The sequence below is a fragment of the Callorhinus ursinus genome, unplaced genomic scaffold, assembly GCF_003265705.2.
Source record: "Callorhinus ursinus isolate GAN/ISIS: 27379988/994484 unplaced genomic scaffold, GSC_fseal_2.0 scaffold7, whole genome shotgun sequence".
NCBI classification, from domain to species: Eukaryota; Metazoa; Chordata; class Mammalia; order Carnivora; family Otariidae; genus Callorhinus; species Callorhinus ursinus.
The window spans coordinates 64,556,200-64,576,044 of record NW_027397069.1 but is presented as its reverse complement, the minus strand read 5'-3'; the positions used below and the strand labels follow the sequence as shown (position 1 = coordinate 64,576,044).

Below are 19,845 nucleotides of genomic sequence, written 5' to 3'. Positions count from 1 at the left end.
AAAAGTGGTTTAAAAATTATTCTTGACCCTCAAAAAACATTTTACAATTTATTTTACCCTTGTAGTTTTCTATAACTTGACTTGGACATGGCAAAACACATAGGAACATATTTTACATTTAATGTTATAGTTCTAGATTTACTAATGCTAATTAATTTTTCCCAGAAAAGAGACATAAAGGAAATGTTTACTTTTTAAAACTATTGATGTTTATGTTCAGGATGAGAAGAAAAAAGCAAAAGGACTAGAAGACAAAAAAAGAAAAAAGAGGAGGGATCTGAAGTTGAAACTGGCAAGATATGACTAAATCCACAAGATGTCAAAATTGGTAATTCCATCAATTTACCAAAAAAAAAAAAAATCTGTCAAACTATTCTACATATCAAACTGACTTTATTTTGTAAAGTCAATTATATTAAGAATTCTAATAAATTTCAACAGTCCCTCGATGTTAATGAAGCCTAACTGTATTTCACCAATTCATTTATTCTGCATAACCCAAACAGTTCGTCTACCTGAGGTGTATTATACACACAGAAGCAGATGAATAATACTAGTTATTAATAAACCTATCCACTTTACTCACATATGAACACATAGTGTGCAAATCAGAAAGGGAAAAACGGGTAACCAAATGAATAAAAGGCAAGGGGAAAAAAAAATTAGTTGAACATCATACACAGAATAACATTTAAGCTGAAAGAGGGCAAGCTGAGGTGGGGGGAAAAAAACTGGTTTTTAAAAAAAGGAAGTCATGGCTGCACAACTCTGTGCATATACAGTTGACCCTTGAACAACATAGGTTCAAACTGTGGCAGGTCCACTCACCTGTGGCTTTTTCAATAAATATAGTCCAGTAAAAAAGCCACAGGTAAGTGGACCTAGGAGGGCACTTGGTGTAATGAGCACTGGGTATTATATGCAACTGATGAATCACTAAACTCTACCTCTGAAACTAATAAAACACTGTATGTTAACTGATTTAATTTAAATAAAAAAATAAAAAGTAAATATAGCTTAGTACTGTAAATGTACTTTCTCTTCCTTATGATTTTCCTAATAACAATTTCTTTTCTCTAACTTACTTGATTGTAAGAATACGGTACATAATACAGGTAACATACAAAATAGGTGTTAATCAACTGTTTATGTTATCAGTAAGGCTTCTGGTCAACAGTAGGCTATTAGTAAAGATTTTGAGGGAATCAAAAGTCATCATCAAAAATGGACTCAAAAATCCATTATCTGTGGATTTCCGACTGTCCCAGGGGTCAGCACCCCTAACCCCTGCCTTGTTCAAGAGTCAACTGCACTGAAAACCATAAATTGTAAACTTTTAATGCATAAAATGTAAGGTATGTGAATTACATTTCAAAGTTGTTAGGAAAAGCAGAGAGGGAGAATAAAAACAAAGAAAAAGAGTCAGGAAAACCAGTGACATGAGGGGAAAGGGACAAAGGTAAACACAAATCGAAAGCCAGGGCTGAAAGTAATAAAAGTCCATAATCTCTCACTACAAATTTTGAAATCTAAAATGGTCTGAAAACTCAGTTTTTCGTTGATTCATATGGCAGCAAAATCTAACCAAACCTGTACTGTATTTGGCAGCACAAAGTATATTTTAATCTAATAGCTTACTCAGAACGAACACTAGATTATGTAGAATCTTTCTTATCTAATTAGAGGACTAGTAGTGATTTGCCACAGAAAAAATAACATGTGTGATTATGACATGCTGCCCCAAACTCTGCTAGGGGTATTATGATTCTGTATATGTACCATATTACCTTTCTATTAAAAAAATAAACAAAAACAAACCCTGAATTCTAAAACACACTGGTTACAAGGATTTTGGATTATGAATCTACAGATTACGAACCTGTAGTAGCAAAGATGGAAAAGAGAAAGAAGATGAAAGCCCCAAGTAAAAAGGTGATGGGAAGAAAAGTCTGAAGGGCAATGTAGGTAAGTGGTCTGCAGAAAACCAGAAGGAAAAGTTCTAACTTTTCCAAAGTGTTCTGGATTTCCACTAGCGTTCAATAAACTATGAAACAATGTAGGAATTTACATATGAAAAAATAACACACACACTTAACAAGGAAAATTTAATAAAACTGACCAAGGCAAGGTACCCCAAGAAACTTTAAGTCAATGTTCCTCTTGACAGAAAGTGAGTAGTAGTCCCTATGCACAAATAGCAAACATATGACAAGCAAAAGCTAGTAAACAGTAAAGAAACTGTGTAAAGGAGAAGAGAAAGAAAAGAAGATAAAGACTCAAAAAAATTTTTCAAAGATAAGGATTCAAAAAAAATTTGAGCGCCTTACTTTTCTAATTCTTCAGGATCAAATTTCCACCAAGTTTCAGGTTCATGAAACTCTACTCTGTATCCTTTTCCTATGGCCTACACAAAGGAAAGGAAGAAAACAAAAACCCAGAGAATACTTCTTAAAGTAAAAAAGAAGGCAGATAAACAGAAGTTTCATTTAGACAATACTTCTAAATTTGTTTGACCAAGAAACATTTCACTTTTAAATAATATGTCCACAAAAATGTTAAGACCACATAACCGGACAATTTCGAATTACTGTCTTCAAGTCCAGGCAAAACTAACAAGATGAGCATATTTCTTAATAAGTACCAACCCCAGTTTTTTAAAAACTAAGTTAACGAACACACCTCTTTAGAAAACAGGGACAAATGTTTATGTAATGATCAAAGTAACCAAAATTTCAGAGTATGAAAAAATGGGTAAGAATAAAATATTAAAACTCTCTCATATCACATATTTACCATTTCCACATATGGTTTCATTTCCCAAGCTTGTGTATTAGTGTTGTCTATTATAACTGGAGATCTCCCCTGATTGATAGCTTGTTTTGCTGAAATAAAAAAATAAATTTAAAAAACAAAAACCAGAAAACTATTAGATTAAAATATACAAAATAAAACTTAAACATTATTAAGAAAATTTCTACATCTCTGTGCTTAAAACTAAAACTATGCAATTTCCTGAGTTAGTGCAGTGAACAACAACAACAAAAAGACTCCACTAGGTTAAAAGGGAATTAAGAGACATAAGCACAGGCAATGTGTATTCTCTGGACCAGATACTGGTTTTGACAATGACATTTGGGGAAGAACATTTTGTTGAACTCACAACTAAGAAAGCCTTCAGTCTACAGCTAACTTTGATTTATAGGAAATATATGAACAAGTTACTTAGAATACAGTCTGAGTATGAAAAGAGATGAGCCTTTACTGACATGGAAAGATGAAGACTGTTAACTGAAAATGGCAAATTATAACACAATATGTAAGTATGACCTTATTTTGGTCAAAATAGAGAGATCCAGGAAGAGTTACTAAATATCAAAAGTGGTCATCTGAGGGTAACAGGAATATCAGCAATTTATGCTTATCTGTATTTTCCAAAGTTCTACAATTACAAATAATGCTTCTGAAATAAGAAACTTATATACCAAGTAGCTAAGTACTACAGTTCAACTGACTTTGTAAGTATTTTTTAGGACGAGAATTCTCAAATTAGGAGCTGGGATCCCATGGAAATTTTCTACACTACATCTTCCTATCCCTTTGCCATCTCTTCCCCCACGAGATAAGAATCACTGCCACAGTGAGCCACTGTCAACAACAGGAGTGTGTGTACCCCTAAGTGTAAATAGACAAGAAACATAATTAAGAACCTACAATAAAATTTAAAAGGCTGAGGCAAAAGGCAATGATATGGAAATTTTGCTGGGACTTAGAATTCAAAACACTAAGTTCTACATAATGAAAACACTTAAACAGATGTCTAAGGGCAGACAGTATTCTCAAGGTTAGTTAAGTAGAAATGACTATGGTGGAATACATATTTGGGAGAGAATGTCTCTAAATACCAAAAGAAATTTAGAATTTGGGTCATAAATAGGATATCAAGATGCTATCATCTTACGTTGCTCTATCCCCAATCATAAACTGTGATCAAATCTTTCATTAAAAAAAAAAAACTTACTAAACTAATCCTCTTAATGTCTAATGGTTAGGCTGGCACCTCCAAGGAGAAGCTTAAGAATCAAATTAAATCTCTGATTTGCAGGAATGGGGAGATTACCCTCTTTCCATGAAAAATCATCATACGATACCACATTCCAGTGTACTCCAGGAGGAAAGAGTTCCTAAGTAAATAATGTTTGAATACCCTAATAACAAGAGTCATTTCTTAAACAAAAGAACCACCATACTCTAAGAAACAGACCGACACCTCAAAGAGGTTTTTAATTTATAGGTGGTCTAACATGAATTTAAGATTCTTCTAATAATACACATGAAGCATACGAGACTCCCAGAATGGTAACTGGCATTTAAAAGTGTTCAATAAACATCTATTAAAGAGAAATTTAGTCTTAAGTAAGTCATGCTTATAATTTTCAGAACGTTCAATAATCGCTAGTTATCATTACCTAGGAAAAATTTATGCTATACTGATAATAAAACCAGCAGTTTAAACACCATTTTTTTATTCAGCAAGTATAACTCACATAGCATAAACATTTATTGTAATATTCTAGGCTGGTATTGCAAAGAGAAAAAAATGTCCGATACAAATTTCAGTCCACCAAAGGTATACTTTCTCTGTTCACTGCCTTTATTCATTCCACTCAACACCTACTACTATTTTCCTTAACTTAGTCCAATAACTCCAAACATTTTTTGGAATTGCAATTCATCATTACTTGATTTACACAGTAATGTTCTGTAGCATAATGTTCTGTGGAGAACCAATACTAGGAAACAATCTTATAATCAAACTTATTTCACATTAAACGTTTTACTCAAAAATATCCTCACTGTAATTCCTTACTGTGAAAATTGACAATTAAAAAGAAAAGCATTCATCCTGTTTTTCCTGTGTATACTGTACTAAATTTAGGACAACCCTAATTGCTATTTCTAGGTGAAAGTTCTTCATTACAGAAGAATTCTAGCATGGAAGGAATGTTAGACCTAGAAAATCACCATTTTGCAACCTTTAATGAAAAGTCTCATTCAGGAAACAATCCACTGTTGGATAGAACCATTACACATAAAGTTGATACGGAACTTGATAATGGAAGGAGTAGGCTGTCCCTTTGTAGCTATTAATCAATCTTAATATCACTAAAACTGGGACAACCAGAAATATGCTTACCAAAAAAATAAGTTGAACCTAATAAATCCTCCTGTCTAAAACTAACTTCTATTTAAGGAAATACAGGAGAAAGAAAAACAGGTTAAATAAGTTACCACAAGGAAGCGAACAGACAACCACAAAATATGGGACATTCTATAAGACAACCAACCAACTTCTGCAACAAATTAATGTTATAAAGGCAAAAAGAGGGGATAAAAAGAGGAAAGAGATTAATATACTTAAAAGAAACATAAAACTAAATGTACTGCCAGGATCTAGCTTGTATCCTGATTCAAAAAGAACAACTGTAAAGAAATACGTAAGACAATGGGAAATTTCATTACAGGCTGGGTATTACATGATGTCAAGGAACTGTTTGGTTTTTTGTGTTTTTAGGTGTGACGATGGCACTGCAATTAAGTAAGATGCCATTACATAAGAAAAAGGTTAATCTGAAATGCATGCTATCTGATGTCTAAAATTTGCTTTAAAAACCTTAGCAAATAAAAAGAGAGGGTGTTAAAACAAAAAAGATAAAAGCCAGTAAGGCAAAATCTTGATAACTGATAATAATTCTGAGTGATCGGAGGTATGGGGTTCATTGTAACTTAAGTTAGATTTAAATTTTTTCGCAATAAAAACAACTTGTTTAATCATTAATACACTCTTCATCTTTTAAAAAAGAACTTACTTAGTTCTAGATCAAAAGTTTTCAATCCTTATTGCAACATTAGAATATCTGGGTAACTTTCCCAAAAAATATTGTTTAGATCCACTCCAGACCAACTAAACCAGAATCTCTGGGGCTAAGATTCAGGCATAAGTTTTTTTATTTTTATTTATTTTTTTTAAATTTTTTAAAGATTTTATTTATTTGACAGAGAGAGAGACAGTGAGAGCAGGAACACAAGCAGGGGGAGTGCGAGAGGGAGAAGCAGGCTTCCTGCCGAGCAGGGAGCTCGATGCGGGGCTTGATCCCAGTACCCTGGGATCAGGACCTGAGCGGAAGGCAGACGCTTAACGACTGAGCCACCCGGGCGCCCCCAGGTGTAAGTTTTTTTAAAAGGTCCCCAGGTGATTCAAATGTGCAGTCAATTCCAGAATGAGGAAAAATTGAGAGATATACTTCTAAAAAATGAATTAAGTAGATTTTCCGTAGAGTAGTATCAATGGGAAAAACTTTAATATTCACAGGCATTTTATTTCTAGCCTTAGAAAACATTAGCATTACTCTTAGGGAAATACCTTTTGAGAATATACAATAGTATGAAGAGTTGTCTGAATTTATTCATGAGGTATAAAATAAAGGATATCAAAATATCCCACACCTCTATTTTACCAGCCTATATGGGTACACTATTTACAATTTGCAAAATACACCTATCTAAATTCTCTAACAACAACCTTGATCAAGTAAGGCAAGTATAACTATCCCTTCTAATAGATGAACAAATTGGTCTCAAAGCTATTTAAATGGCTTGCCAAAGTCATTCAGCCGGTAAAAGTCAAGTTGAGAATAAAAACTCAAGTCTTCTGACTCCTAGTCAAATATTCCATCCCGGAGACTTGGCCCAAAACAAACCTCTGTTCTGGTTCCAGTCATGGGCATCACCAAGTTGATTAACATTATACCTGTACCCATCTTGATGGTGAAAATAGTCATCAGTGCTGAATACAATGCCATCACGACTCTGACCAAGCAGAATTCTGTTAATGAAAGAAATCATAAGGTGCCATTTATAAAATCTATAACCATCAAAGATAAGTCACACAGGAAAGTTTATTAAATGAATCTCTGTTACTTACCTGTAAGTATATTGCAAACAGAATAGCACAGGAGCTGAACCTTAAGAAGTTTTCAGATTTCAAGTATCACTTCACACTTAAATCTACACAATTACAACCAGTAACAAAAACTTTTTAGGTGGCATTTGTACTAAGTGGCATTTGTATTGCCACTTTTAAAAACACTCTTCAACCAATCCCAAAATTATGTCATTATCCGTGTTTTAACTTTAGTGAATTTTTTTCTTTAAATTTTTATTGTTATGTTAATCACCATACATTACATCATTAGTTTGTGATGTAGTGCTCCATGACTGTTTGTGCATAACACCCAGTGCTCCATGCAGAACGTGCCCTCTTTAATACCCATCACCAGGCTAACCCATCCCCCCACCCTCCTCCCCTCTAGAACCCTCAGTTTGTTTTTCAGAGTCCATCGTCTCTCATGGTTAGTCTCCCCCTCCATTCTTCCCCTCCTGCTATCTTCTTCTTTTTTTTTTTAACATATATTGCATTATTTGTTTCAGAGGTACAGATCTGTGATTCAACAGTCTTGCACAATTCACAGCGCTCGCCATAGCACATACCCTCCCCAATGTCTACAACTTTAGAGAATTTTTATGTGGTGTTAAAGTTGCCTAAATTTAGTGCAATAAGTAACCTAAAAGGCAAATAAGCCTAAACAAGCAATTCATCTGGGGAAAACTCTATTTGACCTAAGATAGCTTTACTAAACTCATTTCCACAAAGCGCAAACATATATGACCTAAAAGTGGAAGTCAGAAATAGCTTGAGACTTAAGGTTGTGAAATAACCTGTGATCCTCCAAAGTATAATCAAACTTTAAAACTGCTAAGAGATTACATTACTAAATGAAGTCAACTGTTAAGCACTAAAGAATACACTCTTCACAATAAATCAATAATCAAATTTCATTCTCACAATATGATACCACCTTAAATTTCTAAGTACGGATTGATTAGTGTTCAGAGAATTCCCAAAACCAGTGACTCATGAATAACACTAGGAGTGTGCTGAGAAAAGGTAAAACACAGTTAAGAGAATAATCTGGATCTAACAATAACAGAAATATTTTGTTGTTTCCCCCCCACCAGCCATTAGGCAACTGGGTATCACTCTGTAACTTTTTGAGGGGGGAAGGGACTGGAAAGTGGTAGAAGAGATTGAGAATACAAGAGTATTGTCATGGAATGATTCAAGAATACATACCCCCTAATTCAAAGGAATAAGAAGGACTCTGACTATTAAACATCTCTCTCCTTTCCTCAGCTTATTATAAAATTGTATACAGGTATACCTCAGAGATACTGCAGGTTTGGTTTCAGACCACCACAATCAAGTACCACAATAAAGGAAGTCAAAATTAATTTTCTGGCTTCCCAGTGCATAAAAGTTATTACTAAAAAAAAAACATATACACCTTAATTCAAAAATATTTTATTGCTAAGGAATGCTAACCATCATCTGAGCTTTCAAAGAGTTGGAATCTTTTTGCTGGCAGAGGTTCTTGCCTCAACGTTGATGTAGGCTGACTGATCAGATTGGTGGTTGTGAAGGCTGGGGTGGCTGTGGCAATTCTCTAAAATAGGACAATGAAGTTTACCCCATCCATTGACTCTTTCCTAAACAATTTCTCTGTAACATGTGATGCTGTTTGACTGCATTTTACTCACAAGAGAACTTCTTTGAAAATCAGACTTAATCCTCTCAAACCCTGCCACTGCTTTAGCAACTAAGTTTATGGAATATTCTAAATCTTTTGTTGTCATTTCAACAATCTTTACAGCATCTTCACTAGTGGACTTCATCTCAAGAAACCACTTTGCTATCCGTAATAAGCAACTCATCTGTTCAAGTTTGATCATGAGACTGCAGCAATGTAGTCCCATCTTCAGGCTCCACCTCTAATTCTAGTTCTCTTGCTGTTTCCACCACATCTGCAGTTGTCTCCTCCACTGAAGTCTTGAACCCTTCAAAGTCATCCATGAGGCTGGCATCAACTTCTAAACTCCTCTTCATGTTAATATTTTGCCCTCACCCTATGAATCATGAATATTCTTAAGGGCATCTAGAATGGTGAATCCTTTCCAGAAGGTTTTCAATTTACTTTGCCCAGATACATCCAAGAATCAGTATGTATGGCAGCTACAGCCTTACAAAATGTATTTCTTAATAATAAGGCTTGAAATTCAAAATTACTCCTCGATTCATGGGCTGAAGAATGAATGTTGTGGTAGCAGGCATGAAAACAACATTAATCTTGTTCTACATCTGCACCAGGGCTTTTGGGGGACCAGGTGCATTGTCAGTGAGCAGCAGTATTTTGAAAGGAATCTTTTTTTCTGAGCCATAGGTCTCAACAGTGGGCTTCCAATATTCAGTGAACCATGTTGTAAACAAATACGCTGTCATTTAGGCCTTGCTGTTCCATTTGAAAAGCACAGGCAGAGTACATTTAGCATAATTCTTAAGGGCTCTAGATTTTCAGAATGGTAAATGAGCACTAGCTTCAACTTAGTCACCAGCTGCATTAGTCCCTGAGGAGTCAGCCTCTATTGAAGCTAAGGCATTGACTTCCCCTCTCTACCTATTAAAATCCTAAATAGCAACTTATTCCAGAAGGCCATTTGTCTACATTGAAAATCTGTCATTTAGTGTAGCCACTTCTGTTGATTATCTTAGCTAGATCTTCATTAATTATCTCCACTAGATCTTGCTGCAGCTTCTACACCAGCACTTGCTGTTTTTCCTTGTGCTTTTATGTTACGGAGACAGCTTCTTTCCTTAAACCTCATGAACCAACCTCTGCCAGCTTCAAACTATTCCCTGGTAGCTTCCTCATCTCTTTCAGCCTTCAGAGAACTGCAGAGTTAGGGCTCTGGGTTAGGCTTTGGCTTAAGAGAATGTTGTGGCTGGTTTGATCTACTAACCAGACTATTCCAACTTTCTCCACACTAACAAGGCTGTTTTGCTTTCTTATCATCTGTGTGTTCACTGGAGTAGCACTTTTAATTTCCTTCAAGAACCTTTCTCACACTCACAATTTGGCTGCCTGTTTGGCTCAAGAAGCCTATCTGGACTTTTGGCATGCCTTCCTCACTAACCTTAATCACTTCCAGCCTGTGATTTAAAGTGAGAGATGTGCAACTCTTCCTTTCACTTGAACACTGAGGCCACTGTAGGGTTATTTACTGGCCTAATTTCAATACTGTTGTGTCTCAGGGAATAGGTAAGGCCTGAAAATAGGGAGAGATGGGAGAACAGCAGGTTGGTGGAGCAGTCAGAATACACATTAACATGTATCAATTAAGTTTGCCATCTTATTATATGGGCACAGCTCATGGCACCCCAAAACAACTACAACACTAACATCACTGATCATGGATCACCATAACAAATATGATAATAAAAAAGTTTGAAATATTGTGAGAATAACCAAGTGACATAAGGACACTAAGTGAGCAAATGCTATTGGAAGAAAGGAGCCAAAAACTTGCTCGACACAGGGTTACCACGAACCTTCAATTTGTAAAAAGTGCAGTATCTATGAAGTACAATTAAAAAAGTTATGCCTGTATATTTTATAATAAAAATAAAATTGCATAGACAAAAATAAAAAAAGATTTAAACATGCATTTCCACTTACAGAATTACAGTTCAAATTATTTCAAGCAAAGCAAATGAAATTAAATGGTTGTGAGTCTAGAGTTGGATTTTTCTTAAACCACCGTACTTTTTCCAAAATACACCACCCAACATATTTGACACCTTATTTGTTTATACAGATAACCTAGAATATAAAACTGCTACAATATGAGGCACCTGGATGGTTCAGTCAGTTAAGCATTCAACTCTTGATCTCAGCTCAGGTCTTGATCTCAGGGGCGTGAGTTCAAGCCTCGTATTGAAAAAAAAAAAAATGCTACACTATTAGCATTCCAAACCAAAGCTCAATCACCTAAAATGATTCTGATCATAATCAACCTTATGATAACCTAATTATATTTAACAGTACCAGAAAACTGATACCATCTTTCTTAGATACCTTGTTTCATTTTTTCCATTCTATTACTTTATTTGCGTGATTTTTCAGATGTTAGTAATACCATACTGTAAGAGTAGAGTAGCTTTTGTATCCAAGGAATGTTTTAACCTCAAAAAAGGTGGGGATGGGGGAGGCGTGGAGAGAGAGGGTAGGAGACAGCACATCAATTTACATCATTAAACCAAGTAAACATCAAACATGAATAAACCTCTTTGAAGAACATCTTAAATATATAAATCATAATTATAGCAAATAACTTTAGCTTGGAGAGAGACTTTTTTCTTTCCAGGCTGTTCATGCAGCTTTTTAAAATTCCATGAATTATCTGGGGCACCTGGGTGGCTCTAGTCGTGGGGCACCTGGGTGGCTCAGTCGTTAAGCATCTGCCTTCAGCTCAGATCATGATACCAGAGTCCTGGGATCCAGCCCCGCATCAGGCTCCCTGCTCAGCGGGAAGCCTGCTTCTCCCTCTCCCACTCCCCCTGCTTGTGTTCCCTCTCTCGCTGTGTCTCTCTCTGTCAAATAAATAAATAAAATCTTTAAAAATAAAACAAAATAAAATTCCATGAGTTATCTCAAACTATGAAGCTTTATTTTGGGGACTTATATTAAAAAAATACTTATGATCAATTTGGATATATCTGATGCCATACAAACCATCTGAATAAAAGATAAATTACTTAGGAATATTAGTATTTTCAAAATTCTTGTAGTCAGATTCTATTAAAACTCTCACAAGTAAGGTATTAAAATGAATTCTCCAAACATCAAAACTTAGAACTCTGAAAAATGAAGTATCTACTAAAAAAAAATCAGATATAGGCCCACTCGCTACTTGATTTGTATTTTTTCAGAATGTCATGACCCATTTAATATTCATAACAACCTTGCTAATTTCCTATTTACAAATCCAGAAAAAGAAAATGACTTCAGAAATCAGGCCACCAGAGTTACATAGCTGCATGGGAGAGCCAAAACTAATGGCTTACAATGACCCCGGTATTCACACCCTTATATAATCCCTTCCCCTTGAGTGTGGGTGGGAGTCAGTGACTACCTTCTAACTAATGGAATATGGCATTGACAGAATGTCACTTCTGATACTAGATTACAGGGAAAAAAAAGTGGCTTCTTTCTTGGGCTCAGAGCTGGCTCACTTTGTCTCATCACGCTGTGTGTGGAAAGCAGCCCAGGGAGCAAAGAACCAAGAGAGGTCTCCAGCCTGTATATAGCCAGCAACTAACGGAGGCCCTCAACCTAACAGCTCACAAGTAACTTGTCTTGTTGACAACCTCAAGGAAGATCTTCCAAGAAGATCCACCCCAAAATAAACCTTCAGACCAGAACACAGCCCTAGCCAACACCTTAATCAAAGCATTGTTAAAGACCTTGACCCAGAGGCACCTAGATAATTCACGCAGGCGCCTGTCCTTCAGAAACTGTGAGATGGTAAATGTTTGTTGCTTTAACTCAGTTTTTAATAAGGTAATTTGTTACACAGCCAGATAACTAACCCAGTCTGTGCTTCTAATTCTTCACTGAAGTAAGGAACAAGTGAATCCTGTTCCTTAACCCTGTTTTGAGAACCCTACTTCCCCAAATGGCCTATTACTGAGTTAATTTTCATAGTTTTTATTTTTTTCATACTTCATTTTTACAACTTCTAAGAACTGTACATTATTTTAATATATCTGTGTGCATTTACAAAGAGAAGTGATTTTCTCAAAAAAAATCTGAGAACTGACACTTCATAAACCCTTTACCTCCTTATTTACTGAGTGGCCCCTGCATACCCCTACCCCAAAACCACTTTACTGGGGCACCTCATTCTCTAAACACTCCTTAAATTAAGAATAGAGATCAACATAAGGAAAGGTCAATCTTTCCTCTGGAGTTTAAACCGAGATCTCCAAAAGCAGGGAGAAAAAAAAAAAATCTCTTCCCATCTCTCTTTAAACTGTAGTTTCTTATGGCTGCTATAACAAATTACCACGTATTTGGTGGCTTAAAACAACATGCACTTATTATTGTATTATAGTTCTGAAGGTCAGCAGTCTGAAATCAGTTCCACCGCGCTAAAATCAAGGTCTGGGTAGGCTGGCATTCCTCCTGGAAGCTCCAAAGGAGAACCTGTTTCCTTGCCAAATTTTTCAGCTTCTAAAAGCCACCTGCCTATCTGGGCTCATGGTCCCTTCCACCATCTTCAAAATCAGCAGTGTAACATCTCTCCTCTCTGAAAGTGCTTCAGTGTTTATCTCTGATCAACTCCCAACATTTTGCTAATATAATAATGAAATTAGTGGCCTGTTTCTGAAAATATATTCACTCATTGGTGAAATCAGTACAGCAAAAGAAATGCATATTAGCTAAAATATTTTAGGTTCACCCTTTCTCCTCATATGAACAGGGTATATGAATCTAGCAAAATCTATAGCCCAGACCCCTAGGAATGACACCCAAGGCTTGATCCCTGAAGGGTCCTGTGTCAACCACAGACTCAGAGGATTCTGTTTAGCTAATGTCAATTACAATGGTAACAAAATTCCACAGCTAGAAATTGTTGAATTCTGCCTGAAATAAACCTTTCATCAAAGCGCTGTCAGTTTGCCTAAAAGGACAAAGAGCTAGCACTTTCACATACCTACAAAGGTGTATGAACTGTTTTGCACTAGCTTATTCATAAATATTCAAAGTCTGTGCTTGTGTTAGAATTTAACCTAAAACGTACTTCATTAAAATCTGTTAGCAAATTTGTGGGTAAACAATTAAGTAAAAACTTGGTAACGATAAGTACTATATGAGTTCAGAAGGATTACGGAAGACTGAGATGATAAACCAAAACCTCAAAAAGCAGAGGCATTTGAGAGAACCTTTGAATAAGTAGAGTCCTGAGAACAATGAATGAACAAGTATCATGTCTCCTGCAGTGGAGGGTAGGTGCTAGTCCAAATGCAGAAGGACAAAAAGACAAACAGGTGGGTAAGGACTAAATTAAGGAAGAAGAGGACTTGAAAACTACCCCCAAAGACTCTGAACTTTACCCTCCTATGCTTACTACCACACAGCAAAACTAAACAATGCTACCTTTTAATTTAGTGCCCCAAATCAACCCAACTTTGATCTACCAAATCTTCACTCCTTTCTTTCTTCAAAGCTCATTTTGAAAGTTAACTCCTACGTAAAGCCATTCCCCCACCACAGAATATCTAGCTTTCTATCCAGTCCCAACCAACCAATCTTACTTCATTCAAAATGCGGTGACCTAAACAGCTACTCCTACCTACTTCTTTAAACAAGCTCCTGAAAGTCAGGAGACAGTTATAGGGCCATGCTTGCAATAGATACTAAAGTGAAGGAGCAGGGAAGAAACATGCTATCATTTATATCTCTAGTTTGACCTCCTACCAGTTCTTACAACTTCTCCCAAGCCCTTTAACCCAAACTTAATTCTCTTAAGCCTCTGCTCCTTCTGTGAAATGAAAATAACACAACCCATTTTACAAGATTTTAATATATGAAAGTACTCTGTAAACTGAAATCATGACACAAATGGCAGTTACTACTATTCTTTTCTTACAACATACATCTGATTCGTACCATATATATCACCTCTATCATCTCCCACTACAATTACATCTCCTTGAAATTCTATTGCAATACCACTACTTTATTCATCTTCAACATACCCCAATGTTGTTCCAAATCTAATCTTTCTTTCTTACATTTATTCTATACCCACGCATAGTCAGGTGACCCCAGCTAGGAGATTCCTTCACATAATTTCCAAATTTCAACTATTTCTTTCCTCTGATATTACATTCTAAATCTAGGAGACTGCCCGTGTTTGTGACACTTCATTCTTAATTTCTATCCTTTCTAAAGAGTTGAAATTTCACCTTCTCTACAAAATCTTCATTAAAATAAGAATAGGGGCTCCTAGGCGGCTTGGTTGGTTAAACGTCTGCCTTCAACTCAGGTCATGATCCAGCGCCCCCACCCCTTTGTCTGGCTCCCTGCTCAGTGGGGTCTGCTTCTCCCTCTCCTTCTCCTCGTGCTCTCTCGATCTCCTTCTCTAACTAAACAAAAAAAAAAAAAATTTTTTTTTAAGATTTTATTTACTTATTTGTCAGAGAGAGCGAGAGAGCACACACAAGCAGGGGGGCGGCAGGTAGAGGGAGAAGCAGGCTCCCCGCTGAGCAAGGAGCCTGAAGCGGGACTCGATTCCAGGACCCTGGGATCATGACCTGAGCTGAAGGCAGATGCTTAACTGACTGAGCCACCCAGGCGTCCCAGTAAATAAATAAATAAATAAATAAGAATCAAAATGCAAAATTTAAATTCATTTACAAAGATCACAGCTTACAGGCTAGCTTGAAATGTATGGTAAATTTAATCTTTCTTTAATTTACTGCTTCTGAAGAAACTTCTGTTTAGACTGTTTTGCAAGTAAATATAAAACATTTGCACAACGGTTCTTTGGATTTTATCCTTGCTGGAAGACATCAAACAATTTTCTTTTTCTCTTGATCAGTCATAAATCCTGAATCATCCTACAAAAGCTACAAAGAATCTGTAATGCTTTTCTTTGTACTATTTTTCACAACTGCACAAATGAATTCAAGTGCATCAATATTCTTTTTTAAAAATGCAAACAAAAAACAGGAATTTGAAACATTCTGTCATACAATAAAACATAACCAGTTCTAACTCCATTTAACTCAGGTACTGCTCACTTCAGACTCCTGAAACTTAAATAAAAAAAGGGTTCCCTCTGCCAAAGATATGAATCTGCACAGTGCTGAAAACAAACTCACAGCTCCTCTTCCTTGGTTTATCTCATTTGCTTCTCACAATTATTCCAGAAAAATAAGTATTACCCTGTCTATTAACAGATAGCAAAACTTGTCCAAGGCCATAAAGTTTGAAATAACTGGGTCAAAAGCCCAAATCTTCCAACCCTAAGTCCAGCTCTGCTTGGATAGCTGACTTAAAAAAGGAAGGCCAGTACAGTTCTCAAATAGCATTTACTTGCATCACTGTCATAATTATACACGGTGTATCTATTTTTAAAACCCTTAGCAGAATCTTTATGTCAATTCTCCTTTCCTCCATCAGAAAACATCTTTTTAAATATTTACACTGTCAGATGTCATTCTCAAGTGTTAACAAATTAGATTTTCTACTAGAAACATGAAAGCATTTGTCATTGATAACTACTATCATCTATGATTTTTAAGTAATGAATTACCAAGCATTCACTTGGTATCCTTTACTCACCGAGACAACGTTGTTTTCCCAGAACCAGGCAAACCTCTTAAAAGAATAAGTAACTTCTGCAATTTATTTAACTTTTCCTCTTGAAACTGCTGGTTCATAAGCCTGTCTGTTCCATTATGCTTGCCCATAGAAGGATCTTTCCAGCATCCTTCCCTGGTTTCACAGAAACCATTACTTACATATGCATCTTGCACACTGTAACCATTTGCAGGGGAATGATCTCTACTGGTATACTCACTACAGTCAATATAGTCATTGTTCTGATCAAAAGAAAAACAATGCCAGTTAATGTGACAACTATTTACATAACAGCCATTTTGATGCTGAGACCCATCTGGAGCATGGAAAATATTTGATGGTGGATTTAGTGGAGCATTAAATCTTTGCATATTTAAATGATAGTTAAAAATGGGAGGAGGAGGACCTTGGGGTACTATAAAAGAATGCACTGACTGCCATTCAGGCCCGAAGGAAATTAACGAATCTTCACAGAATGCAGGTATTACTTGTCCATTACAAGGATATTTGCCTGGTTCATTCTCCACCTGCTGCTGAAAACCACAATGTGACTGAAGAACATTACTAATATCTCTTTCCTTTCCTTCTTCAGATTTTAACAGCTCATTATAATGGTCCCGATAATACGTAGTAAGTTTTTCCTCAGAGGGTTTGGGTTCTTTACAACTGCCTTCCAAATCATCTTTTTCATTTTCAAGCTCTTCAATTTCCTTATAAAACTGGAATAATTCGTTGTCAAGCTCTGATTTTTTGGAGTTGAATTTCTGTTTCTGTTCTCGTCCTCCTTTGCCATCTGTACCACTGATTGCATCTGAGTGATTTCCCCTTTCATTACATTTCTTCTTCTCAGGAGGTTTGTAAATGGGTCCTATAAATGCTTTACTTGTGCTATATATCTCATCATCTTTGGATACCAATGCAGGACTTGCATCCTGTAAAATTTGTGGATCAATGGATTCAATAACATCTGATCTATTATTGCCAGGAACCTCATCATGCACAGGTTTCACCAAGTCTGTAGTTTTGGTTTTGTCCTCCTGAGGATAACTATGACCTCTGACATCAACAATGGTCACAGGGACCCAATCATTCCCAGTTTTCTCTTGGATTCTGTGGAAATTAGCACTACCATGATGGGAAAAAACATACGCCTCTTCAGTTGACTTCAGTTTTTTATAGCATGGTTCACCTGTTAGTTCTTCACCATGATCCAAAGATTTCGCTTCAATTTCACCATAAGGCATCTGAGGAGCAAATAAATCATGTAATTAATAACTAATATTTTAAAAATCTAAACAAAAGTTTTTCAGAAACAAGAAAACAGAAAAGACATTTAAATGGTAAATTTTCCCAGAATACAAAAATTACAAAATTGTAATTTTAGAACCACTTACTATTTAAGTATTGTTATCACGATTTAGGGAGGGGCCTCACTGAAGGTAAGTAAGGATCTTTTTTTTTTTTAAAAAGATATATCTCACTTTTAATCCAAATGATGCATTTTTTAATAGATTTTATTTGTCAGAGAGAGAGAGCACAAGGAGGGGGAGCAGCAGGTAGAGGGAGAAGCAGGCTCCCTTCTGAGCAAGGAGCCCATGCGGGGCTCAACCTCAGGACCTGATCAGACCTGAGCCCAAGGCAGATGCTTAAAGGACTGAGGCACCCAGGCATCCCTAAATGCATCTCTGAACTTAAAAACTTGGAAGAATTTAAGTAAGTTTGGAAAATTGAATCAGTAATATGTTTTGATGATATACACAGCTGTGTACTAAGATGAAGAGTAAATCTGCTAGCCAAACTGACACCTACCCAAACTGGCTGTGATAAATGTCTTCATAAACTCTTATTGTTTAAAACCACTATATCCTTCGGAGTAAATGGATCCAGCTCTCAAACCTCAGCATCTCCTTAGCAATCAAACGTTAGATACTCAAACGCCGAACTTTACAGACCCTTTTCCTGTGAAGAATATGAGTGGTTTCCAAATGGGTGTACAGCATTTTAAAAGAAAAAAAAAAAAACTTCAGTTGCACTAAGAATGACTCAAATATATCAAACATATCATATATAACCTGAGTCCCCTGGCCTTCTGACCTCCAAAGAAGGTGGCCCGGGCAAAAGTGCGTCACCCAGTGATATATATAATTTATACACAAATCTGGCAACTCCCCAAATCAACGCATTCATCTTTTCCACATGCTTGGTCAATCTGGAAGATAAATGCTGCTTCCCTTGAAATTTCTTAGGGGCCCTCAAAAGTGCAATCCCAAACGCTGTTTTACTCAATACTTCATTCTGCTCGCTCTCTGGTATTCCTCCAACAGGGCAGAACAAGAAAAAGGAAAAAAGACGAACTAGACAACGATACAAGTAGGCCCACAGAAACCGAAAAAACAAAAAACAAAAAACGACTGTAAAGAACGCGGTCCTATCGGAAACGCCCCTCCAACCCCCCACCCCCGCCTCCGACCACCTCCCAGCTTCTCATTTCCTCATTCGAAATACCATAAAAGTCTCAAGGAACAGCAAGACGGTTGCACTAACAGAGCGTGGCCTATACACAACCTGAGTCCCCTGGCCTTCTGACCTCCAAAGGTGGCCCGGGCAAAAGTGCGTCACCCAGATTCTTTTCTCCCAACGGAGACATGTTCAGGTTCTGTCTAGGAACTCAAGAGATATCCTAGACTCAAAGGTTCACTCCGGGCTTCCACGTTTACGGCTAATCAAAAGGGTCCAGCCAAGAGCAGACGAGAAGCCAAAAAACCCGAAAAACGTCACCACCATTACCCCACCCTTACTTAAAATGGAGTATTTACTCACCTTACACTACATTGACTTTTACCTCCCAATAAAATCGTGGTCTAGAAAGATACGAACATCTGAAAAGGTGAAAGCAAAGCGCAAACACACCCCAAAGCACAGAGGAACTAAAACCCAAGCCCTCAGCATCTGGGAAACTGCACCGCCGTACGCAAGATGGCGGCCACCTCGCGATTACCCCGGCAGAAATTACAGATTTGCGCTCGGCATTGTGGGAACTGAAGTCCAGCGTTCACACTGGGCCTGTTAACCTCAGTCCTCAGAGACTGGGTCTCCCAGAATCCATTGCGTGATATACGCAGACGCGATAACCAACGTAAACCCTAACTAGTTCCTAGATTTGGAGCTGGGAAGTTATTTAGAACTGTCAACTTTGGCTAAAAAAGGCAGCGACCCGCTCTGGAATTCATCCGTAAAGGAAGAGAGAACGTGAGTGCCTGGCACCCAAACAGATACATAGGCCGCTCGCAGTGCATGCTTTTAAGACTTTCTAGGATACAAAGAATCAGGCTTTTCAAGGGGGTCTCCACATTTGGTATCACCAAGTAGGGTTGCTGGCGTTTCTACGAAAAACCACTCGGTAATCTCAGGCTCACGTTCTTCTATCCATGTGAACAATCACTGCAGCAGAGCCTTAAGTACTTATGAGAAAGTTATTTCGTATCGTAATTGTGTTGTGTTTTGTTTTGAGAGAGACCAATTA

General features: G+C 36.9%; 1 protein-coding gene across 6 annotated transcripts in view; it reads right to left on the bottom strand.

Annotated features, from left to right (window-relative positions):
• LOC112826779 (NEDD4-binding protein 2-like 2) overlaps window positions 1–19,309 on the bottom strand; it is a 111,759-nt gene extending 92,450 nt beyond the window's left edge. For 4 of the 6 annotated variants that reach the window (XR_012378826.1, XM_025875068.2, XM_025875072.2 and 1 more), the window contains exons 1-5: window positions 19,143–19,309; window positions 16,305–17,566; window positions 6,759–6,883; window positions 2,794–2,882; window positions 2,328–2,404 (exon numbers count right to left, since the gene is read on the bottom strand). Coding sequence is in view for 5 of the 6 variants with exons in the window: in XM_025875068.2 (XP_025730853.1) it covers window positions 2,328–2,404; window positions 2,794–2,882; window positions 6,759–6,883; window positions 16,305–17,566 (1,553 nt within the window). In the remaining variant the exon portion in view is untranslated. Of the gene's footprint in view, window positions 1–2,327; window positions 2,405–2,793; window positions 2,883–6,758; window positions 6,884–16,304; window positions 17,567–19,142 lie in introns of those variants that run through there. The other 2 variants (XM_073894715.1, XM_073894713.1) reach the window with 2 other exon arrangements.
• Between the last annotated feature and the right edge of the window lie 536 nt (window positions 19,310–19,845).